The sequence below is a fragment of the Typopeltis vanoorti genome, chromosome 14 (genome assembly GCF_054136105.1).
Source record: "Typopeltis vanoorti isolate ZY-2024b chromosome 14, IOZ_Tvanoo_1.0, whole genome shotgun sequence".
Lineage (NCBI taxonomy): Eukaryota > Metazoa > Arthropoda > Arachnida > Uropygi > Thelyphonidae > Typopeltis > Typopeltis vanoorti.
The window spans coordinates 24,154,227-24,181,022 of NC_143562.1; the positions used below are offsets into that span (position 1 = coordinate 24,154,227).

Here is a 26,796-nt window from a genome sequence, read left to right on the forward strand (position 1 = left end):
AATTAAACAAATCGAGTGAATTGTTATTATTCAGTTTACAAATTATATATATAAAGTTTTTTTACTTTGGGTATAATATACGTTAAAGATACCAAGCTATTTTATATATATATATATATATATATATATATCTGTTTGCATGTCTGTTATATATATATACATGCCTGTTTGCTTACTTGGTAATGGATTAAAACCAAGTTTATATTTATATACATATAAAATAGCTTGGTATCTTTAACATATATATATATGTATATGTAGAAAGTATTTTACCTTGGGTATAAAAAGTATTTTACCTTGGGTATATTTCTACATTTATATCTCCTCCTGAGATTTTTATTTAATAATGTTAAAACACCTTATGGTAACTTGTTCTGGTAAAATACTTATAATCTCTGTATTACTAAAATCTTGACATTTCTATCCTGGCTCCCACTGATGGGAGGCTGGCTTTGAGAAGCTCTGTGGGGCCACCGCTGAGATTAATGCTCTGCTTGGTGGTGGTGGTGGGGGTGAGCCTGCCACTGGGTAGAGCCAATGCTGAGAAGTTCTTCTCGGTGACGGGGTGAGCCTGTCATTGAGTGGAACAACGCTGAGTTGGACGATCTTTCGGCCACCATGGGGTGGTCTAGGGATCGCTCTAATTTTTAGAGAGGTCTTTACTTAAATACACCTCAATAAAGGTCGAAACCGGTCTGGGTAGTGGCCCCTTGCCTTTAATACAAAGCATCATACATCTCCTCCAGGAGATGTGCTTTGCATTAAGGGTAAATATTAAGATTAGTGATCAGAGCTTATTCTACTTTTACCATGAGTTACCTTGGTCTTGCACTACCTGCAGGGTCAGCTAGACTTGCATTACATGCAGGCGCAAACTTGACTTATTTGTCTGTTTGCTTACTTGGGAAATGGAGTAAAACCGGGTTTAAAATAGCTTGGTATCTTTAACATATAACATATATGTATATGTGTGTGTACGATTTGTAACATTTTTATTCAGAGTATAATTTATACGTTTTTATATACTCTATAACAAATTGTTTCAAATATTCACTTAAAAAAAAAAAACTAAGTCCAGTTGGTAATTCAGAGTTAAATAGCAGCATAGAGGGGAAAGCGATTATGGTATTAAAATCTGTATTATTTGCTTAGATTTTACGCTGAAAGTGGCTCTAAACTGAAACCTAATTGCAATGACTCGATACATTTCAGCATAAATTTCATCAAAATTCGTCCCTCCAAATTACCACTCTCCATAACAAATGGAAAGATAACTGTGCATGATCCATTCTGCATAAGTAAGACGTAGACACAGTTGAAAATGTTTAATTAAGCTGGATTAAGTATTATATATTATACTAGTATACAATCGTTAAGTATTTTGTTTCAAAAATATTTTTAAAAAATAACAATAATGATTACAGCATTTGCACTTTGCATATCATTCTACATCAATATATGTTTATACAGAGCATGTTTATTCTTATTCTACATGGCAGTATTTTGATAAAATTGAGTATTTGTGATCTTTAGTAACATTTACACAGACATTAATTTTTTTAAATTATTATAATTACATGACACCTGCAAAGAGTCCGAGCACTCGTTGTGGGAAGGCACTCTACTATACACATATCTCATCATCTCCATCTTTTACTTCTCCAATTACACACAAAGACACTACTACGACCACCACCACTATCAACACACAATACCATCTACGCCCATCACCAACAATAGTATTTTTATCTATAAATTACGTCTGTTCTCATGGCCGATTTACGGGACGAAAAACTCAAGTTTCCTGGAGAAAAAAAGCCCGCTCTCTCCGTATGAGATCGGCTAACTCACTTTCAATTGAGAAAGCCCATGTAAAGATTCCTCTAGTAATGAAGGGAACCAGTGTCCCGCTGTTCTTCCAGTTATGTTATCGAGATGTTAAACATAGACAATACAAAAGGATTCGGGAGAAATGTACCTGTTAATGATATTTAGATTATTTCTTTATGATAAATAAATAAATGTGTATGTGTTATCTAAGCGTCATTTCTTGATATTAATTTTCATTCTACAAACCTACTGGGTTAGATGATTTATCTATTTTGCTCTCAGCCTACTGTCAGTGAACCTACTATAAATTAACTGTCATTACAACTTATAATGAACATATTTGTTACTTGTTTCTCGATATAATGAAATAGTTCCGTTTGATTAACTAAGATGGACGTGATGATGAGTCGCCATGTTTCCATGGCAACAGTTAGTACTGCTTTTGTATTCCCGAGGCAACGGTATTTCTACTATCAGCAGTAGAGTATCGTCAATAATTACTGTTAGGCTGATAGCAACTATTAACTGATATTTCAGCACGCTACGTACGCCGAAACTTTAGCATATTGCATAAATGTCTAGCTAGATGAACGGTAGAACGCAATGGGTGTATCTAAAATGTGTTCTTAAATTTATGTATTTTCCTTGAAAAGTCTGCATTTGGGTTCAGCAATAGCATTTCGAATTTTCAATATAAAGTGAGGTCGTTTCCGTTTCTTACTTTGGCAGAGTCACGTGACTTCCGGTGATTTCCACTTAGTGTCTACCACAAATGAATCAAAATTCATAGCCCTTGTCAACACCATTGTTTAATGTTTCGTCAATATTGACTATGAGTGCTTCCTTCGTCAAAACTTATAGTGCTTTAACATCCAAAACGATAATTCCAAACGCACACAATTTATTAGGCTTTTATCATCCGATATTGCTTTCAAGCAAGTCTCTCTAGAGAGTAAAACTGACAAAATTTCTATAGTTTTCCTAAATATAGTATCTTTGTGTTTGCACTAATGTCTGTTTCTTGAGGCAATCTACACAAAGTGGATAGTTGACCACTTGTATCGCATCGATCAGTTCATATTCGGTCAATACCTGTGAACATGAAAATAAATTTAATATCACTATTGATTCGCGTTGTATGTAACTGTACAAATATGATTTTTTATTTAATGTTTGGATTAGCGTATTTTTTTTATGTTTCGTGCGCAACCTCTCCTTCCATTATCTCGAATAAACAAAGAATCCCAATATACTGATTATTAGGGTATTTTATTAAATCGTTTGCAGAAAACACAAAAACAGTAAAAGCAAAAAGGCCTATAACTAAACCATTATGCGTGAAATATGTGAGTTGTTTAGTTTTCAAATTCACTAAAGTATTTATAAACAAATTTAGTATTCTAAATAAAACTAAATTGTAAATTACTTTATAAAGCAATTTTTGAAAATAATTATATTAATTATGAGCAATTCATAAATAAAAATAAAATATTGTAATACACCATTTCCGAGAAAGTTTACCAGGTCATTATGATTGATTTGAGTATTTTTAAACGTAGCAGATATATAACTTCCAGGGTAATAAATGGCAATGCTGTAGCCAATGAAGTTTTAACTGAGGCTCGGCTATTGCCGTTACCAAGCCATGACTACAGCTTTTTAGCTCAATAACACCCCATCCACACAGATTATCTTCATTCAGATGACGGGATAAAGAGTCAAGGACTCAGTCCATCGCCCAGTTCTTTTAAGAACTTAAACGTAGCAGTTCCCCCAAAAGAGACATCACCATGTTCAACACTAAAATTCCCTGGAAAACTAAAGCAAAATACCTAGGAATACTTCTCGATAAGCGATTATGCTTCAACAGCCATATCAAGAGCATATGCACCAAAGTTTCAAAAGTTATCGCCCAGCTATACTCCTTGATCAACAGACACAGCAAACTAAGCTCAACAAATAAAATACTACTGTACAAGACAGTGATCCGTCCCACAGTCATATACGCCTCTCCAGCCTGGAGCCATACCTCCAAGACAAACATCCTCAAGCTACAAAGACTACAGAACAAATGCCTGCGAATGATTCTGGACGCCCCGTGGTTCATCAGGAACGCCCAGATCCACCGGGACATAAATATCCCCTACATCTCTCCACTACTACGTTCCCTAGCAGAAAAATTCTTTATTAAGACTTCTATCCATCCAAACCAACTGATACAACAAGCCGGAAACTATGACGGTAATGACTACTGGAAACGTAAAAGACCGAAAGCCATCCTAACACCCAACGACGAATAACCACTTCTGCCCACTCAGGGCGAGCTAAAATAGCTCATAAATCTCTCCCATCACTGCTCCCGAAACAGACAACAGGGAATATGAAAAGCGTCAAGCTTCACTCTTTGCGCCATATATGTCCTGCGTCCTAAACAGTGAGGATTTGAGGAAAGTTATTTTTAGGACGCCCAGGGTAATGAATGGCAATGCTGTAGCCAATGAAGTTTTAGCTGAGGCTCGGCTATTGCTGTTACCCAGCCATGACTAGAGCTTTTAGCTCAATAACACCCATTCACACAGATTTTCTTCATTCAGATGAAGAAACGGGTTAAAGAGTCATCTGAATGAAGTTCTTTTAAGAACTAAACATAACAACGCAATATTTTTGCCCGTAATGGTGATTTTTTATTGCATAAGTGTTAAAAATTATCGGATAATTGGAGGTAAAAATTAGATCATTTTCGTAATAAACAGACTGATCTGCACTTACTGTACGTGTAATAGCTTATTAGTTACTAAGGATATTTATTCTTAAGGAATAGATAAGCGTTATATAACGGCAGAAGTACCATAAATGGCGTGTATCTCAAAGCATAAAATAAAATCTTCTTGAATATTCGTTGGGGAAGTTTTCGCAATTTGAACTACGTCCATTGCCTCGTGAATATACGACCCTACTAACACAAGGTAATGAAAAAAGCTTCTAACGAAGAGGAAAACTAGCAATAAAAGTGCAGGGATGGTCTAGATACTGTTTATCATTCAACTCCCTTTACTACGTACGTTATATTGTAGTACGTAAGCCACCCACCTTAACTTACATTCCGATCTGTGCCTGTAATGAATAATAAAAATAATGAACACTAATAGCTTACAATCGTTCTCTCTTTTAAGTAAGGAAAACCTATTAAGATGACGACCGCCACTAAATGGCTTCACAGTCGCTACTTTTATGGCCCAAAACACCTTCACGCCCAGAGCCAAAGCACGGTTTCTGAGTTATACTAGAGTCAGCAATTCTCTCCAAATAAATGATGCAATATATATTTCTGAAGGAATGGTTTTGTGCCAGCTCGTCTCTACCAAGCGCCAGATGGCCATAAAGATTTCTTACCCCCCCCCCTTTTTTTACCCTTCCTACGGCCAAGTGAATGAAAGAAAAACAGTAAAATCACTTTGCTTCTGGATTCTTTCTGCTCTCAATATTTTCAAATCATTTTCCTTTAAAGAGGCCCCCTATAAATATGTTTTTGATTACTATAGAGAGAGAGAGATGGAGAAAGAGATTTTTTTTATAATCGTCGATATTGAGTAGAAGAATCATTGGATATCTATCTTTTATCCTCCTGTTGAAGCTTCGTTTTCAACATAGGAAAGCAAAAACTCCAAAAACCATTCGCTTAAAGAACTAAGGAGCCAGTATAACATATTCTAGAGCCAGATTACATAATTTTAAAGAATTAGTTTTGTATTACTCAGTTAGATTGCACGCTATACTCTCTCTCCATTAAAAAAAAAGAATGAAAAAAACCTCCTGATATTTATCGTTATATTTTTAAGAGTACCTTCACTTCATCTGATGTGCTATCGCAAGCTTCATCCTTGTGTAAAATGACTATTTGCAGATCAATAGCAATTAAGCCTAATTTGTTATCCACATGAAAGAAAATTCTGTCCTACCAACACACACACGCAAAGCTGTAGAGAATTTGAAAGTGGTATCCGTTTCTATGGTAACGGAAGAGGAGGAGGGACGTAGTGAAATTTTACACAAGTAAGTAAATGGCATTAGAAGCGGCATTTGAAATTGGAACAAGGCAAAGATGAAGAACAGAAAGAGAGAGATAAAGCGAGAGAGTAAATATCTAGATTAGGGCTGATATTTTGGAGCCATATGTTAAAGTAATGACCTTAATGCATTCTTTATCGAATTAACATCTTCAAATAAAAAAAATAAATAAATAAAGTTTCGTTAGCTAGAGAAATACTTATAAGATAAGTTGGCTGATCTCATTCTGGTCAGTGGTTACCGTTTATGATTTGGTTTAGCTAATTACGCACCTTATTGGTTTCATAATTGCCAATATTAGTTTGATTTTGTTTTAATAAGAAATTGGTGTGACAAAGAATGTTAATAATTAAAATTAGTTGTTGGGATTATCGAGATCATTTAATTGCAACATCCAGATTATTATCATTTGGTGAAATGGAAAGTAAATCATGTACAATACATCGCAGGCTTTTGAAAGGGTATGAGCTTCAAATCATGCATGATCGTGATCTTTCAATGGCTCAGATGCGTTGCAAGCCGAGTGGCATTGTTATGTGTGTTCAGTGTCACGAGAAAGTGCGCTCCACTGCGATAATCTGCGAACAGACTTGCTGGGACTTTGCGGCTTTCGATCTGAAACATCTCTCTCTCTCTCTCTCTCTGTTGGAAATCTCTCTCTCTCTCTCTCTCTCTCTCTCTGTTGGAACTGGCGGTCTACCGCACTATGTTGTGACATTTGTGTTTACAGTAGCCTCACTTGTGTGAAGATTTTAAATACACGGAACTTGGTTGCGCAGAGGTGTAAATTAATAGTAAGATGGTTGAAGGTGGTCGGCGAGATAAGGGGATTACATGCAGACGATAATAATATACTGTATGGAATCCAGTTTTCAATCTTTTGTCTTTAAGTTAACGAACAAAAATAAAATAAAATAATTGCAAAATTAGGGTTATAATTTATATTATTTAAGTTAGATTTTAAGCATGTTATCATGACTACAGTTCACCTACACAAAAAGTATAACATCGGGATATAGAGCCAGGCTTCAATGGCAAATTAAATCATATTTAATGAGGATATTAAGGTTATTATTATCCTCATATGTATTACCTACACAAAATGTGGTTTGATAGTTGACAAGTGACGTCATGCATATTACCCATGCCTTCTACTTTCGCACTGTTTATACCAAATTTATTTTATTTTTGATTTTTTTTAAAAAAACAATAGTGTAATTTATATTTTACTTAAAAATTAAAATTTTATTTAACAAATACTTGAAAATATTATCTAAAATTATAAAAAAAATATTAAACATACCTCTTTTTAAATTCTATATCATAAAATGGCGATTATGATAATTTAAGCTTTGTCGGTGGATGTCTTTACTTGGAATATGAGTGGTTCTGCTGTGGTGGTGGGGGAGCCTGTCACTGAGTGGAACCAACGCTGAGTTGGAATGAGTTGGAAGATCGTTATAATTATAATTTTTATACAGGGCTTTACTTAACAATCGCCCCAATGTAGCTCATGCATGTCGTAGGAGGCGAATAAAATGGGTACCCTGGGAGGGTAATGGATGGCAATGCTGTAGCCAATGAAGTTCCAACTGAGGCTCGGCTATTGCTGCTACTCTCCTGCCATGATCAGAGCTTTAATAGCTCAATAACACCTTATTCCTACACTGTCCTCTACAGATAACGGGGAAGATAAAAAGCATTCTTGCTTCGCCCCTTCCAGGTAGCCGATTGAATAATATTGGAAGAATAACATGCAGTAAAATAAAATATGCTAAGATTCACGTACTTTCACAATAATTGCTGATGGATTTCAATTTAATACCTCAGTATTTTCAGAGTAAAAATCATGATATTGCCTATGAACGATTGAGAAGTAATTATAACATATATGTTATAATTTTAGAAAGGTTGGCATTTAAACTTACATAATATCAATTAATTATCATCATATAAATTATTTTATTAAGGTTGACTTTTAAAGTATTTTATTAATTAGAATTCATGAATTATTTTCTTTAAATTAAATTTTAATATGATATCTCTCTCTCTTGAACACATTTTATTTTTGATTAAGCAAATTTATAAATAAATAATTTTGCAGAACATTGTGTTTTCGAATTCCTAAGTTGGAATATGGTATCTACATGGCGAATGTCTATTGCTTTGTTTAACTGTGAACATTCAACCCAAACCATGACGCGTTTTTTAATTAATTAAAGGATCACCAAACGGCTGCTGATTTGCGAGTATGCATTAATTATAAAGATTAAGAACGTGCTACTTAACGGGTTAAAATCAATTGCTCTTCGTAAGGCATGTGCTAAATTTGGTAAGGATAGGATACGCTACTAGATTTATTGATTTAAAAAATATCAGTTTCAAAAAAATTATAAAACAGACTCCACAGCAATTTAATTTTAAAAAAGCTCATAAAAAAAAAGTAAAACAACAATAATCAAAAGAAGCATCAAATTGTTTTGAAGGTGTCTGAAAGGTTTGAGCTAATCTTGTGTGAATAATTATTTTCTAGCTTAATCAGTATGTTTTCTGATACTCCCATATATATATATATATATATATATATATATATATATATATATATATATATATATATATACTCGAAACGAAAGCAAATGAAATCCCTTTTCTCTTTTGCTTCAGTTATTTCTTGTGACCGAAGAATAAGTAGTGGTGAGTTCAAAAACGGGACTTTCACCAGTCCAAATTATCCAGAACCATACCCAGCCAATGTCCACTGCACTTACCGATTCACAGGACGAGGGAAGGAGAGAGTGCAGATTCTTTTCACAGATTTTGATCTCCATTTACCCCATGAACCACCAAAAGAGTAAGTTTTGAAATTTATAAATATCTACAGGAATTATTGCAAAGATCCTTTATTTAGTAATCATAGCTAAGAACAATCTAATACTATAAATCATCATTTAAAATTCTTTGCTTCTTTTTCTTTATTTTGTTTAATCAAAAACCCAGTAATAAAATAATAAGCTCAAATTTTGGATAATTATAATACTTTTAAGATTTAAATAATTAATATTTAATCATATTTAATTTTTTTATTATTATTAACATATACATATTTCCTAAGTATATATTAAATTAAAATATAATCGTATTTAATTCTTATATTAATATTATTATATATATTTCTTATTTAAATATTAAAATGCTTAACAGATGTTTAAAATAATTTTTATATTCTGAAAAGATAATTACTGATTAAATTAATGTATATATTTATTAGAGCAATCAATTCTATACGCTGGGCACATTTATTTTGAATATTTCGCATTGATCAAATTTCGTGTAATAAAAGAATTAAAGGTGGCGCTCTATTTATTAAAAAAATGAATCAAATTATCATAGATGGCGCTGTGATTGAATAGCGATAATAACGGTATATTGTTATCGGCTGCTGTGGAATGCAAAATAACATACTGATCATATATATTTCTTATTTAAATATTAAAATACTTAACAGACATTTAAAATAATTTTTTTATATTCTAAAAGATAATTACTAATTAAATGAATGTGTATATTTATTAGAGCAATTAATTTTTTACTCTGTATGCATTTATTTTAAATATTTTGCATTGATCAAATTTCGTGTAATAAATAATTAAAGGTGGCGCTTTATTTATTAAAAAAAATGAATCGAATTATCAAAGATGGCGCTGTGATTGAATAGCGATATTAACGTTATATTGTTATCGGCTGCTGTGGAATGCCATTAAAGACGAATATTCGCCATTCTATCAAGTGCTTTCAGCCGTCAAACGGTAATAATATTACGGCTTCCACTGTCATCAACTACTTATAATATTCGCGGAGTTTAATGATTCATTTCTCTTCAGTTTTGATTTATGAAAGCATTTTTATTCACTAATCTCCGATAGAAATCGTTAAATATTGTAGAAGGAATTTTAATGACAACTAAAATGCTTTTTTTTATTGTTAAAAATTCATTAAAATAAAATTATACAAAAGCATTTAAAGATAGTTTGAGAATATCGATTTTGAAGAGGAAAAAGGAAACCTGTGCAGAGCTCGGTAAGTGACCTAAGCATTCTTAAAGGATACGTAAAAAAAAAAAAAAAAACAGCGCGATTGGTGCAGGTAAACACTTCTCCGTAGTTATATGGATTCTTATGTGTCAGCTACCCAAGGCTGAATTCACATAGCTACTATGTCTGTCACAAGAAGTTTCATCACCTGACAGAGAATATCTTCCCTTTCTGCTTCACTTATTCCTTTCGTCGGTAACTCTATGTGTTCTTCGCCGTCTCGACCCCTTTGGAATCCGTACTAATGCCCTCAACTGTTGTGATTGATGGGCGCAGCCATATCCTATTCTCTGTGTTGTTGGTTTTCTTGTGTCTGTATTGCTCGTAATGGTTTTCTCGCTATATCTGTGCTCGCAAATATTTCTTGGAGAGTGCCTTTTATTATTATTATTTTTCTGTTATAGATTGCATACCTCTGACATCGACTACAAACAAACAAAAAAAAAAAAAACCAAAAAAAAAAAACCAAAGTTATTTCCAATTTTCTCAACGTTTGTCTGCTATTTTATTATTATTATTATTATTATTATTATTATTATTATTATTATTATTATTATTATTATTATTATTATTCGTTTGCCGTTTTCTTTATGTAGTAATTCTTCAACATTAAAATTGAATATTTGACTATAAAAATATTATTTATTGTTATTAATTCAATATATAAAAGTAAACGAAAAGGACATAAAAGATGTAGACATCGTTTTCGATCTGCATTTCTGATCTAATAACTCTGAAATCACTCAAATGTTTTGTTCTGCTCTGTGCAAAATTATCTCCGTTTTGGTGTGTGTGTGTGTGCTCGCGCTTACCTTGATTCGATTGGGACGGAAAAAAGTTAGAAAGGCGAGCATCGATAGGAAGACGAGGAAAGAATAGAGTGAGATGATAGGAGGTATATATATAATCACGGTATGGCCCTGTATTTACTTTGTGAGTCAATGTGAATCATAAATCATGGTCTATATGTGAATGTGGAGGCTCAAGTATCTTTGTATAGTTCATGCATTGTTTTTACTTGCATAGCAATACCAAACGTTCTGGTCTGGTTGGTACTGCACGAGAGAAATACCAAGCTCGTATTTTTTCAGTTGAGAATGAGTTTCTTTATATTTTCTTTACGCAGTAAGATTCATAAGTTCTAATACTTTATTAGGGTGTGTAGCATTCCTGATACTAAACATCGGTTTAGTTTTGGATAGTGTATACAAAATACGAGTCTGATAGATGCTATGGAAAGTTAAACTTTTATGTCGGGCGTCACTTTACCGCCAGATATAAAGGCAGGGAAGCAATGCATTTACGCATGCGTCCTCCTGAGATTGTATGGAAGAATGTATCTGTATTATTTATTGCAAGAGTTCTTTACCCTTGCGGCCAAAAAGGGATAGTTTATTTACCATTATCAAAGTATTTTCCTTGACAGTGTTAAAAATTCACAACTGCCACTTCAAGTTATCTTCTTATTGCTGATTTCCATATCAGGTTACAGCAGTTATCGAAATTGAGTTAAAAATTTGTGAATATTTAAGGATAGAAACATAACATCATCTGCATAAAGTAAAGACCTAGATTTAATATAACATCCTCGATTTTGATATCAGACAATGTCTCTTTCCGTCATGATGTGATCTATATAGATGATGAATAATAGTGGAGAGGTAGTGAGCACTCCTATCTCGCACGTGATGTTAAATCAATCTTCCTGCACATCCGCGAACTCAACTGCTGACGTGTAACCTAATTATAAACTCCATATTGCCCGTATAATGTCTCGTTTACGCCATATACCTGTAGAGTTTCGAGAAGCCTTTTTTTTTTGGCATCTTTTCATACGCTTTTTCGAAAATATACAACCGAAATATGTATTCTTGTTTGTCGAATATTTATTCCTTTGTTATATATATATAATTATTATAATAATTATATATGTAACATAATTATTATTATGTTATAATAATAATTATTAAATTCCATGACCAACTTGGGGATAATACAAAGGGGTGAGTTGTTTTATAGAAGCTTTTACGTATCATTTTTATCTTTTTTTCAACTTCGAAAGATCGTCACGAGGCTTAGCACAACCTCCTACTACGATGCTAGGAAGCCTTGTGATACTGCTATGGTCGTTTAGGACTTCGGGGCTTGGAATTTTGCGTAAACAGCATTGGAAGAATCGCTTACATGATTAAATGATCGGTTTGGATGGGTTGCCGGCCTCTGGGTCCCTTGGCAGAAGTCTGTGGAAATGGGAGAACCAGCTGCTATTCTTTGCTTTTTTAAGTATTGGTAGCCGCGTGTTTTCTACAAGATCATGGGAAATGTGAGCACTAAGGTAAGAAGAAACCAACTCTCTTCACAGTTTAAATTGAAAATAGGTTCCACTAAATGCCCAAAGCGCTTGTCGATACTGTGTGCTCACCAACAACGTCTTTCATGCTTAGCATAGAAAGCCTAGTACATTTGTGATCTTTGTTTGTCAGTTCTTGCCAACTACCTCTTCACACTGCCCTCTAGTGAGATTTTCCTAAATTACTACACAGCTAAATATACAAATAATTTCTATATATTTTATTAACATTCAGTTGAATTAATATAATTCTATATAATAAAATATATAATGAAATAATTACTCGAATAATTATTATAATAATCAATAGCTATTTCAATTATTAATTCGTTTTTAGAAGAAAAATAAATACACCGTATCATTTTTTCTGCTACTAAAAATATAAAATAATATCAAAGCACTAACCAATCGTGTAAATTGCTTTATGTTTTATTTATATAAGCTTTTACTGGATTCAAAACCATTAAGAAAATCCAATCCTGTTAAATGTATTTTTTAAAAAAAATGAAATCTTTGATTAAAATCTTTGGTTTATCCTGAATAGAGTAAATCATTATTCATATGGGAGATAACTTTTATTCAAATTCCTATTGTTATTATTTTTAATGAATTTGTTATTTTCTTCCTTTACTCGACAACAAAAATTTTTCTTGGGCACCATTGTTATTTAAAATTAGTAAAGCAAGTAAGAAAAATATTAATTCATAATTTGATAAATAAATTTTGTAAAATACAAAATTTCTAATAGGATAAAATATGATGCGTGTTTGCTATCAACTTTATACTCATTTTATCGTCTTCTTTCATGAATAGGCAATGTGCCTGTTCTGGCTTCAAAATTGATCTTCCTATCGTCTTCACGGTCTCACCTCTAGGATGGCAGAATAGAACGTCTGTTGGTAATCTTCCTTCTTACCATATGGAATTTCCATCTTCCTCTGTATTCAGCTGTTTTATCATTTAGGCTGTATATATTCAGTTCTTTCTTAATACCTTCGTTTCTGAAATAACCTAATGTTGTACAATCTTTTTACTGATCTTGGGAATTTCATGTCTGAAGCTTCTATTTTAATAGTTCTGGTTGTTCAGAATCCATGTTTCGGTTCCATACATTATTAATATACATACAGGCGATGTTTAAGTAAAGCCAACTTTGAAAATTTAAGACGATCCCTAGACCACTCCATAGTGGCCGAGATACCGTCTAGCTCAGCGTTGGCTCCACTCAGTGACGGGCTTCCCCACTACCGAGCAGAACCGCTCGTATTCCGAAGAAAAGCATTCACCGACAAAGCCCCTCACCGGAAAATACTTTCCACGGAGACTCAAACTCTCGAATCTCCGCGTCCATTTAGTCACCTCTTACGACATGTTTGAGATTTGCATTGGTGCTATTTTTATCCCATACAGGCAGTGACTGTATCACTACGCATTCAACACTTTGATTTGATGTACATTTTTTGTTATTTTAAAATATAGCTCAGTATTCATTTTCGATTATAGGTGTATTTAGTTTTTTACTAATCAATTTAAGAATATTTAAGCATTTTATTTAATATTTATTAAAATAATGAAATATTAAATTTTATATGTAATTTTATATTAAATATTACAGTTTAATATAATATTACTATTCAATTGAAATTATTAAAGCGTTTTCATTGACTATTGTATTAGTCATATACATCGAAATTATCATACACGCCTTAAAAATTTCATTTTATTGATTTTTAACTTGGACCTACGTTTCATCGGCTGAATTTTATTTTATTTAATATTTAAATTTGTATATTTAATTGTGAGAAAGTATCCTTGGGATAACTAATTAATATTCCCCTTAATGTGAAGTATTCATCTTTTGCTTATTTGTGCAATATTTTAATAAAAGCGGTGAGTCATTCTTGAAATTTAACAAAAAAAAAACATTATGCATGTATTTCAAAATATATTATATTTGAGGGGGGAAGAATTACAGTTGTACTAGTTTCTGAAATTCAGAATTTATAGTAATATGTCTAAAAACGAAATATAAAAAACAATCTAAGAACTCAATGGAAAGTTGTTTACCTTTAAGCCATAGAAAATTTAAACGAAATAAAAATAAATAAATGAGATGTCAATGTAGGTACTCCACTTGCTGTTAATTTATTTACTATTTCAAGTCACCTAAATTAATGGTTTGTTTTGCAGTTGCTACGTAGAATGTATGTAGTTTCCTAAAAGCTCGGAAACAACTTTAGTAGAAGATAACTTCATCAAGACCTTTAATATCCAACAGTTTTATTCAAAATTAGAACAATTTAAAAAAAAAAAAAATGAAACAAAAATACTACTCGAGATCTTACAGTCTGGAAATCGTGCTACAACGATGACCTTCGGTTTAACTTCTGCTGGAGACTCATTACATCAGGATGATTACTATTTACGGTTTCTTCTATCACAAATAAAATATCACAAATAATTTTTTTTAGATGATGGAGAAGAGCTGATAATTGGTGATTGAATTTTAAGTGTATAAGTGACATTATTATAGATAAAATTGGGGAGGAGAAAAATCCAATGCTAAGAACTAAAAGATTAAATACAATGTATGTACTCAATAGTTCATCATAAACATTATTAGTCTTCTTTAGAGGAAACCAATATCCCCTAAAAGGAGACTTTTAAACAGAATTAGTGTCTAGATTAACAGCGTTGAAAATAAAGAAATCGTGGATAAATAACAAAATTAATTAAAAATATTATTTAAATAGATAACTTTTAAATAATTAACTAGTTAAAATCGATAACAGAGGTATGTAATACATAAATATGTTATTTTTTCTAGAACACCTATTTACAAAAACAATCTTGAAATAATAAAAGAAAAGATGACATCTTGTATTGTATGTAGCACATCATGCAATCTATAAACAAGTTAGCAAGTGGGGATTAAAACACTTAAGCTTGTTAAATTTATTAGTGTATGTGTTTTTTGTATTAAATTGGTCAGAGCTATTATATTGTATTCGTTTACTTGATGGATATGAACATTTTTTTCGTAGACTGCCTTTAATTTTGTCCAATTGTTATACTTAGAGATATGATTCCAAGTTAACAGAATGTTTTTATTGGATTGCATTCTTGTTTACTTTCATTTATTACAAATGCTGTTCAAATATCCTAAATCGGTTAGGTTTTTATCTACTATACTCATGAACGTTTATTGCATTCCTCTAGCAGAACACACAGGAATGATCATCTAATATTTTCTCTCTACTTCTAAATATTAGTTTTATACACAATATTTGTTTTGGTGTCAAGGAATCTGTCTAAAATATTTCTGCAATAAAGATATTCTTGAACTTAAATTTTAAACGGACTTTATCTTTTTGCCAAGTGTTTTATGATCAAATTCACAGAAAGAGAAAATTTCATATTGAACTAAAACCCAATACATCTTAACATTATTTATTTATCCTTAGCGATTTGTACTACGTATGAAATATATTTCGTCGAGTTTACCCTCTGTGGAAATCGATAAAGGGAACAGCATTGATATTCTCCCTAAAGAATTTCGCTACTTTCCTAAACTCAGAAAGCATTTTATTGAGTAATGTGTAGAAAATTCGCCCTTTTCAACACTTCCCCTAAAGATTTTGAAATTGTCTTATCTCTTCCCTATAAATTTGAACATTATGTATAGCTCAAATACATTACTTCGGAGTTCCATAGGGTCTAAAAACCTACCGCCTGAACATTATTAAATATTGAATAGTATTCAAAGTCTCTTTCCTTATGTTGTTCTCCGGGGTTTCGGAGCAAATGTTTATTTATGCATTCTCCAATGCAAATGTAATCCAACTATATAAAGATATTTAGCGATCAGTAGCTAAATGTTTGAGTTCCATTTTCCTCATTTACATTCTATCAAATGTTTCTTGTGAGGATATTCCCTTTGGAGTGAAATTCCTATTAGCGATCTAAGAGCTGCGAATAATGCAAGTACACAACTGAATGTCAAGTAGTCTTGTATCTGTTAGCTTGATTTGTCCTACAAGGGTACCTACAACGTTGCTAATTTGGTCACCTGAGAATTATATCGATGAATAAATTACAGTCAGCGGTATTGTCTGATGTATGAAGAGGAAGCTCGTGTCTGGAGCAATGATATTTGATGTGTGAAACCGTAAGATAGGTAAATGAATCTTCATTTCTTATTCAACAGAGGATATTGAATGAAGGCGAAAAAAATCTACTGATGATAGCTGAATAATTCAAGATTTTCTTGAATCTGCAGACTAAACGAGCAGGAATCTCCATCTAATGGTCTGAATTATAGTTCTTTTTTTCGATGCTATAAACTGACATTATTTCCATAATCCAATTAAAGAATAATATTAAATCGATGTGATTGCCCTCTGTTGTTCAAAATTGTAATCTCCTCAACTGCAGAAATAGTGCAAGCCAATGGATGTATATATATATATATATTGTAAATTTCGAATATTTAAGTATTTTAAAATGTTTAGCTATAAAATATAAATGGATTCATAATATCCTCCATTTTATTTTCTTACTTTTGCAATTAAAGATTTTGACTCTATACAGTCTTAATTAATTTACTATACATTACTTAATTTATTTCATAATGATTAATTAAGAAATAGATTTATTTTTAACGAAACTGAATATCTATCTCCCTCTGGTGGCGAGAATTGTCATTACTGAACTCCACAAACTTATTGCAATTAATCTTAGAGGTGTCAATAAAAGGTTAAATACCACTGTTACCATCAAGATGCTAGATGCGAGCATGCCAGGCATTCTGTCACTGCACGTGATTTTATCTCCTTAATCTTCGTCCGACATTCTTTTCCCAATCTAACATCCACGGAAACCAAGTAAGGATAATTGGTATGAAAGAAGCCGATTGTAGGATATCGTTGTTCAGACTACCGACTGTTCGTAGAAGGAATCCAACATCACACTGAAGTATTCTTTTAATTAGTGTCTTTACTTTCTTACTCGTTTTATTCTTTTCTTCTTCTTCTTAATTTTTTGTCCTTGGTTTCTCAGTAGTTTCAAATAAAAGAACAATTTTGAGACTTTAATTTTCTTGCTTCACTTTTGTCTCAAATACAGTAGCTAAAGATTGAACGTAAAGAGGAGACAAACTTCCTGAGTCGATTTAGGACGAAACAATAAGGGAACCCTATCAAAAGATATGTGTAACAAGAAGGCGCAATACAGAGAGTAGACTTTAATGCTTTCGTTCCGTCTGTGTAATTGGATTTTTTTTTTTTTTCGTTTTCGGTGATCAACAAGTCCTGGAAGCTATAAGTCCACTCGGTAAAACACTTATAGAATGAAATGATTTTTCTCTTTCTGTCTTGCCGCGAGCGTGTAGCACCAATTTAAAGCAAGGTGAAGTTATTGGAGAGAGGGGTCAGCGAGCTGTGGAATACTTCTCAGCAATAGATCTACAAGATATTGGAAGTGTATTAAATGTTATGATCAGATACGCAGAGGGAAAAAAAGCCATTTAAACTGTGGATTAATAAAGCTTGCAATATTTAGTTGCTGTGAACATAAACAGTAACACGAAATGAGGAAGTTGGTTCAATAGAACCGAGTACAATCCCGAATTGTTTTGAAACAAAAAAAAAATCTTTAGTCACATATATAGAGAACTAGAAAATAAGAAGCTAGTTAGGCGAAGAAATAAAAATCTCTGAATAAAAAACATGAAATGACAAAAACTGACCTATAGGATGCAGTTTTGCATATTAATAACTATTTATGAGTAAGAAATTATTATTTGAAATGCAAACTGTCACTATTTTTAATGTCACTTTGTGACGTCAAAAATAGTGACGTCATAGTGTGACATCAGTCTAGCAGGTGGGAGATTGGTACGGAATTGACGAAAACGAGGACGAAAACAAACATTTTGAATACGTAATTAATTGGAAAAAAAAAATTTTTTTTGAAGAATCAAGAAAAAAAATTTTTTTTTTTTTTAAATACGCATTTTTCTTGAATAATTATGAACAAACTGACTCAGTGTTACATACTAAATCTATAAATTAATTGGCGTTGAGGTTGCGTATACAAGATATTAAAAAAATTCACATCTCAGACCACGGATTACACAATCTTGGCTTAGGACATGACGATTTAAGATCAATGTAGGCCTCAACAGCTGAATAGATGGTTGCTTTGCTTATAACATCACGCTGTACGTTTGAAATCTATTATTGGATGTTTGTGTAAGTCTGTAGGGGATAGATGATTTTCACTGTCCGGTGTGACACCGACTTATTGGTTGAAAATTCCACGTCAGATAAATAAAACGTGGTTAGTTTACTTACAGGTAATTGTTAATCATTTGTAATAAATCGTGATTAACTCAGCCATTTCTGTCATTTAAACCTCCCGTTTGTACCTGATTGAACTCGTCTTACACAAGAAAACGAGACTTAACATAGTTGACCCTCCAAAAAAACAGAAGCGTAGTCATTCATCTAAAAACTTCCATTACAAAGGCGAATTGTCAGTCTCACCAGGGGGCGTGACTATCAAAAAAAATCCCTTCACTTTATCAAATGAAATTGTCGGCGATTACAAAAGAGAGAATTTGTTTCCCCTTATGATGTCAAAAAAACCCGATATTCTTCCAAAACATGAGCTACCGTCACTCACAAGGATATTTTTACCCCCTTTTATTATATACAAACTCCCCGAAAAAAAAAAAAAATTTTAAAAAAAAAATCTTCTTTGGCAGCTATCACAGATGTGTGATGGTGTTACAAGCACGGCCAACTACTACGTATTGATCTGGTAATGATTGTCTAAATGACTCCTGGCGGTGTGGTTTGGCTCTGTTTCCTCATCCATCATTTTTATGAAAACCTCATTCTGCACCGTTTTGGATGTGTGAAGTTACATTCGCCGAAAGACTTCTTTGTTGCCATCAACCCCAGCTTTGATTAGACAGGTGATTTATATCTTTTGCCTCTATTTTCTTCGGGAACCATGCATAAAATAATCCTGCGCTACTGTGAATACATTTATCCCTTCAGGAACATCATATTACACTTGGATGACTGGGTAGCAAGTCATGCGAATTAGCAAGCTGCGAGAGATTGAGAAGGGGTGGACATCGGGGTTTTTATTCTGTCAGTTGCATGGCAAAGGATGCATAAGACATGTCGTGTTAATCTTGTTGCTAGCTTTGCTACATGCTGTGAATTACAATCGACTTTTTCACGTTCTTGTGTTTTGCGATGTCTGATGGCATTTGTTCCTCAGTTATTTGTAAATTATTAGGGATTAGATGCGATTAAGGGTAACTGTCTTTATTTGTTCTGGTGTCCAGAATTGCTTCGGTAATTGAAATTAAGAAATCTTGTAATTGCATCATTTCGAAATTATGACGAGAGTAACAATTTTTTTTTAATGGGTATTTTCTCTTTAATAAAGCTATTTCCAAAGAATATGTTGGTCTATATTTGAATATGCTTATCCTAGATAACAATATTTAATATTTTTAGATGAGTCAGCTATCCTTCACCCGCCTAGAAGACTCAGCTATCGTCACTCGATCAAAACTAAGCAAACTGTCCAAAACTCTGGTATTGAAAATATTAACAATGTATCCACTGTTAATATTACGCAACGAAATTTATTATTATTATTATTATTTATTGAAATTAAAATTGAATGCCTCTGCACCTCATCCGATGATCCTAATGAGCGAAGTTTTTTTAATCGCAAAAATATAGGAAGAATGATAGTTGGTACAGATGGCGCTAACGTCGTCCAACTCTGAGAACAATGCATTAGCTCAAGTATGAGGAATTTTATCAATCGCCTCTTCTGCGCTACTCCATAAAGTCGTAGGCTCTTTAAATCCACATCGTCTACTACATTTTTCATGAAAAAACATTAGAATTACTTGGGATTTCTTTTTTTTTTTTCCTTTTTTTTTTGCGTGTGTGTGCTCTGAGTCATGACGATCCCCGACTGACAGAGGCTTTCACTGACGGGCATAGGTCCAGCATGGCGTGTTCAGAATTGCAGTCACATCCGTTCTCGAGAGGGCGTTAGGACAAATAAAAAACTACCCCAGGTCAGCTCTTAAATTCATTCGATAAATACTAGACAAGGTGGGGGGGGGAGAGAAAGAAAACTTCCGACCCTCATCAAATGATGAAACTTCCCTGTCAAAAGAAATCTTCTGCACTTGACGGGCGCGTATGTCCTTTCAATTTTTCTTCTACACATTAATCTCTGGTTAAGGAAAGATAAAGGACTCGGTGCCCAGGGTTACTTACGGGGCGTTAAAGCGTGAGCAGAAATCTGAACGAGGTTCAATTGAAGAGATGACAGAATCAACGTAAAGCTGTTTTTCAAACGCCTATTTCTGACTGATGGAGCGATAAGTACGGCCCACAGAGAAAACTTATATAAGGCGCAGTCCCAATAGATGAACACGTGTTAGTAATCGTAAAAAACAAACGCTTTTTATTGACAAGAACAGCTAACGAGCCTTGAGACTTATTAAGACCTTTCATTGACGTGAACATCTAAACTAGAAGAACCTTAAAACTTATTAAAGAATGTAATTACTTATTGAAATTCCTTAACGTCTTTACGTTCATTACAACTGTTATTTTATGAAAATATTTATTAATCAATAATTTATTGATCGATAAATTACGGATTGAAAAGATTTGGTCTGCTTCGTTAATAAAATATATGGTAATTAACTCGTTTTAGGCTTAATGTTAACCCTAACAGTGATTGTTTAGATCTAAGTTCATTTTCAATAAAAGGTATTTTTTCGGGATTCAATTGAACAAAGAATAAAAAAAAATACAGAAGAAAAACTTAAAACAATTCGAACCTTCTTTGTCATTTGATTGAAAACTCAATTATTTGATTTGAAATCTAATTATTCTCGCCATTCTCATTAAAAAAGGTAACATAGCTTGTTTTAGGCTTAACGGTAAGCCTAACAGTAATTGTTTAGATATAAGTTATTTTTCTATAAAAGCTATTTCTCTGGTATTAATTAAGCACAGAATTAAAAAAAAAAAAAGTGCAGAAAGAAACAGACCAATTCAAACTTACTTTGAAATTTGATTTGAAATCTAAGGTAACATACCTGTTTTAGGCTTAACCTTAAGCCTAATAGTAATTGTTTACATATAAGTTCATTTTCGACAAAAGCTATTTCTCTTGATTTAATTAAGCAAAGAATAAAAAAGTGCAGGAAAAAAAAAACAATTAGATCAGTTTGAGCCTACTTTGTAATTTGATTTAAAATCTAACTGTAATATACCTGTTTTAGGCTTAACATTAAGTCTCAGTCAATTTTCGATAAAAGCTATTTCTTTGGGTTTAATTAAACAATGGATAAAAAAAAAAGTGCAGAAAACAAAAAAAAAAAAAAAAACGCGCATCAATTCGAACCTGCTTTATAATTTGATTTGAAACCTTCCATAAAATGAGCAAATTATACAAAAATAAAGTGTTCATCTGTAACATTCTCCCTAATACACTCTATTACGTCTGCAATTACCAGCTTGAGAGCTAAGTGAATACAATTACCGACTCTCTCAATTGTTAAATTTGGGTCTATTAGCGACTTTAATATCCCAAATTAAAACAGTGGTTCTGAGTACTTGAGAGGAGTGGGTGTTTAAATTCTACGCAGCACAATACGAACCACTTGAATTCCTAAAACCAGAATTGTGTGCATTTAAGAATATTAGTCACTTTAACGAACAATTACATCTTTTCCTTTACCGCTTATATTTAGCCTTTTATCTTCAATTCTTAAGGACCTCTCGCAGCTCAATCAATATCACCCTTCTACTCTCCATCCCAGTTTCTTTCTTTTTTTTTAAACCCATCAATCTATAGATCATTAAGAATGGCCATCATTAAGACTACAAATTTCATACACACACAAGTACCTTGTAAGTACTGTATTTCCCATTTCGTTTCTTAGTATTTCGAAGAGCAACTTAAAAAAAAAAATTCTGTCGATCGACTTTTTTGTTAAATAAAAAAAAAAGTGGATGAGATGCTGGAGGTTAGCCGCCTCTTATTGAAAACGCAATAGCTCACGAACGATAAAAAGATTAAAGTTTATGAGATCATGTTCCGATGCAATCAAATGAGAAAAAAGAAAGAAAAAAGACAAGAATCTTTTCCTTCAAAAGACAGAACTGCTAAAAAGAAAGATGTTCGGGACAAGTGTTATCAAGAGAAGTAAGTTAACTTCTTTCGTTTAGATGAATTAAGGGAAATAAATAAGTAAATGGAAACTTGATGATGTAAGTTTCCATTAACAGGGAATCTTTTTTTTTCGGCCTAGTCTTGTACCTACGATAAAAAAAAAATAATTAAAAAATATAACGGATTTTCACGTTTGGTTAAACTATTGACTTCCAAACATATAGTTGAGGTGATCTTTGATTCAAGTGATCTTTGATGCAAAGAAATATTTTATTATGTTAATTCGTTTATTACGATTTTGCAATAAGTACTATAACTTTGGCAGCATAGTGTAGGCGTAATATACACTTTTTCCTTTTTTTTTTTTTTTTTTTTCCAAAGGAACAAGATTATCGTAAATTTCAACAACTGCTTTGAACAAAAAAACATGGCTTGGCACTGTTATGTCTTTTTCTGAGCGATGTGCTTTTAATAACGGATAATAGAAGGGGCGTTTTCACATTTACAGAGGGGGTGGGACATGAAAGGACTGAATTTCTTATCTAAGTAGCCTTATTTAAGTAACTCGTAAAAGAAAAAAAGCTTTTAAAAACATGGCACGACCTGCTTTTCTTGTTCAATCACAGCTGCACAGAGACGTGGCAAGGGCTAAGGTGGGTATAATTTTAACGTTTTTTTTTTTTTTAGGACGGAAAAAAAAAGTGTTAAAGTAATGAATCCTAATAGCACGTGCCAGCTCTAAGAGAAGAGAGACGCAGCTAGAAGGGTAGCTAATGCTAGTAATTAGGCAAGCATTTGAGTTTTAAAAAAGGTGTAAAAACGAGTTCTAAACGCATCGGTGAACCCCTATATCAAACAAATTATAGAGGGCGCTGCGAATCCCAGAGGAATGGCAAATGTGGGTTTCGAAGCATGTAGCTGGTAATAAATTAGTGATGTATTCTGGAAACATGATGCTTCCTACTTCATTCGCTGCTAATACTTGGTATTAAGATTTTTTTTTTTTTTTCAAAAACAAAAACTTATCTTTTATTATAATTCTGCTTATTAATGAAGCATCAAATTCATTAAAATCTTCTACACGTCGGTTTAAAGGGTAGAGTTACGGACATCAGTTGAATGTATTATTATTATTGTTATTAATATTACCACCATCACTCAGATTGAAACAATACGATATCTTAGAAATTTTCTTGAGGCAGATATGAACTGGAATATCCTCATAAATTATTTACAAAGCAAATTCACACAACAGCAAGCAAGCCAGTTTTGCAGACGACAGCACATTGCACTCCTCCCTTTCATTTGGCAAACCCTACTCTACACAACTCACTTCAATCCACAGAACATCACCACCACTGCCCTTAATTCTGACCTCCAAACCATCATCCAATGGGGCTTAGATAACCTTCAACTTTAACGCTAGTAAAACCCAATTCTGTCTTATTTGTCACAAAAAAAACACCATTTTCCCTCAGCATTATTTTTGATAACACTCAAATTCCCAGACAAGATGAGATTTCTCTTCTCGGAATTACCTTGACATGAAGCTTCTCCTGGCATAAACAAATCATAACCGTTGCATCCTCAGCTTCCAAAAACCTAGGATTTCTCTTTCGCTCAAGACGTTACTTCACCTCAAAACAGCTGTTAACCTTATACAAATAGAAAATACGCCCAGGTATCGATTACTGTTCTCACATTTGGAGTGGGGGCTTCTGGAAGCTCCCTCAAAATGATTGACTCAATATATAGGAGAGCAATTAGACTGATAAATGATCCATCTCTTACCAACTCACTCCCCCCACTTTCACATAGACGTTTAGTCTCTGCAATTTGTATATTCTATAAATATTTCCATGGGAAATGTTCATCTGAGACAGCATCAATAATTCCCCCATTGGAACACGTACAGCCGCACATCCTTTTACAGTACACCTGGAAACCCACAGAACAAGTTTCTTTTCCTCCTCCTTCATCCCTGCTACTGCTGTACTCTGGAACAGTCTTCCCCCCCCCTGATATATTGCCCAAGGAATACAACATATAGGCTTTTACCTAACGTATACTATAGGTTGACCAGCCAACCTCTCGTATATGGGCCCAACATTAAAAAAAAGCCCTATAGATTAAAACACGTTACTCCTACATACATAAAAGCACTAACATCATGTGGAGACATATTAGGATACGCTCTAAGACATTCTCTGTACACTAAAAATTAAAATATTAATATATCACCAGAGTATAAAATGATAAAACTGATCTTCTGGGAGCAGATGATGCCAACTATATTTGCACTGCAATGGTTGAACATAAAATATCATCAGCAAAACACTTATGTCACTATACTAAAATATTACTCTGATACCAATAACAGAATAACTAGAACTATCGTATAACATAATATCTGAAACAGCTAACTAATATCGCATAATACAACAATCACCATGGAAACGAAATCTGAAGCTGCTACATTCCAGATATGTTAATTACCTTTTACGATACTATTATATAGTCCTTATAAGGACTGGCTTAAAGGGGCGAAGCAAGAATGCTTTTCATATTCCCCGTTATCTGTAGAGGACAGTGTAGGGATAAGGTGTTATTGAGCTATTAAATTAAAGCTCTGATCATGGCAGGAGGGTAACAGCAATAGCCGAACCTCAGTTAGAACTTCATTGGCTACAGCATTGCTATCCATTACCCTCCAAGGGTATTGGATTGAAAATCAATCACCGCATCTCACCTCCTTTTCTACGATACTATTGTAGGATCAGTTCTCTGATGTATTATCATCATATTCTAAATATTCTGGTGTGTATATGTGTGTGTGTGTGACGGTTTCCGATACATCGAAGTACTACTAAAGTAGCCATATATCACAAGATTTTTATACTCTTATTCTTATTTCTAATTAACCAGTGTATTGATTCGTAAAAAAAGAGAAAAAGATAATGAACTTGGCATTTTCATGTGTACTAAAAATAATGTCCCTCGGAAACTTATAATATTCAAATTTAATCATCTGTTACAAAATTATTATATTTGTTATTGTAATTAGGGAGCGTTGGGTATTTTTTAACGTCATTTGCAAATATGACATTGGCTTTGAAAGATGCGTTAGCATTAACTACTTCTATTGCTGACTTTATTGCATATATCATTATGTTGTACGTAATTGTAAAAAAAAAATGGACTGAATTCAGCTTTTTGCGTTTGAATGTCAATTAAAAATGTAATAATATTGTTTTATTGTATACATGTAAATTCTCTATATCAAGGATTCCCAAACTTTTTTTTTTCGTGGCCCGGTTATTTTAATACTTCATCTTCGTGACTCATTAAACTTTTTATGGCCAACAGGTAAAATAAAACAGATTTGAATGTTCACAGAGTTTTCATTTATGATTATTATAATAAAGAAGCATTTACTCTTACAAAAATATAAAGAAATGAAACTAAAGCCAAGTAATTTGTTAATGAGAAGGGTGATGCTGTTGTTTGCTAACTAGAAACTTGAGGTTTGGACGAAAAGATGATAACTTTATTCTTAAATCCGGTTCTACTTCCAATCGGTTTCCATATTTATTTATTTTTTTAGAAAAACCAGTGTTGAAAAGCCTGTTTCACATTTACAGGTTGTGACAAAATGCATTAGAAATGTTATCGCTTTTTCTGCTAAAACTGGGTACTCCTGACACAGCCTCGCCATTAGTTGAGCTACTTTACCGCAAACAAAGAGACTGTAAAATGGCGACGCGGACTCGGACTGAGCGCGTTTTTTGTCTCTATTAATTAAATTATTTATTCATTAGTCTCGATTAAACGCTATTCATTTGTATTTTAGAGTTTCGTGACAAAAAGAAAACCCAAAAACGAAACACCTAGGGTTTTCGAGAGTTTTTTAGGCGACCTGGCATTTAGCTTTCGTGACCGGATGACGGGTCGTGACCCACCATTTGGGAAACGCTGCTCTATGATAAAATATCATTATCATTATTATTATTACTTTATTCACACAATTGAAACACAGTCAAAACGAGATGATATTCAAACAACAGTTTGACTGGTGATACAGAATAATTCAGATTCTACCCAAGAATCTAAGAATAGATTGTTAGGTAAAGTAAAATATGATGCCATGATCCAAGTAACGTCGTTTTCGTTGATCATATATGGTTATGTAGATATGTGGTTATTATTATTATTATTATTATTATTATT

The 26,796-nt window shown here is 32.9% G+C and overlaps 1 protein-coding gene across 1 annotated transcript in view; it reads left to right on the forward strand.

Annotated features, from left to right (window-relative positions):
- Positions 1 to 26,796, forward strand: part of LOC150099306 (suppressor of lurcher protein 1-like) — a 222,869-nt gene that overhangs the window by 120,850 nt on the left and 75,223 nt on the right. Inside the window, exon 2 of the mRNA XM_090403542.1 lies at positions 8,563 to 8,749. Coding sequence (XP_090259668.1) covers positions 8,563 to 8,749 — 187 coding nt within the window. The remainder of the gene's footprint in view (positions 1 to 8,562; positions 8,750 to 26,796) is intronic.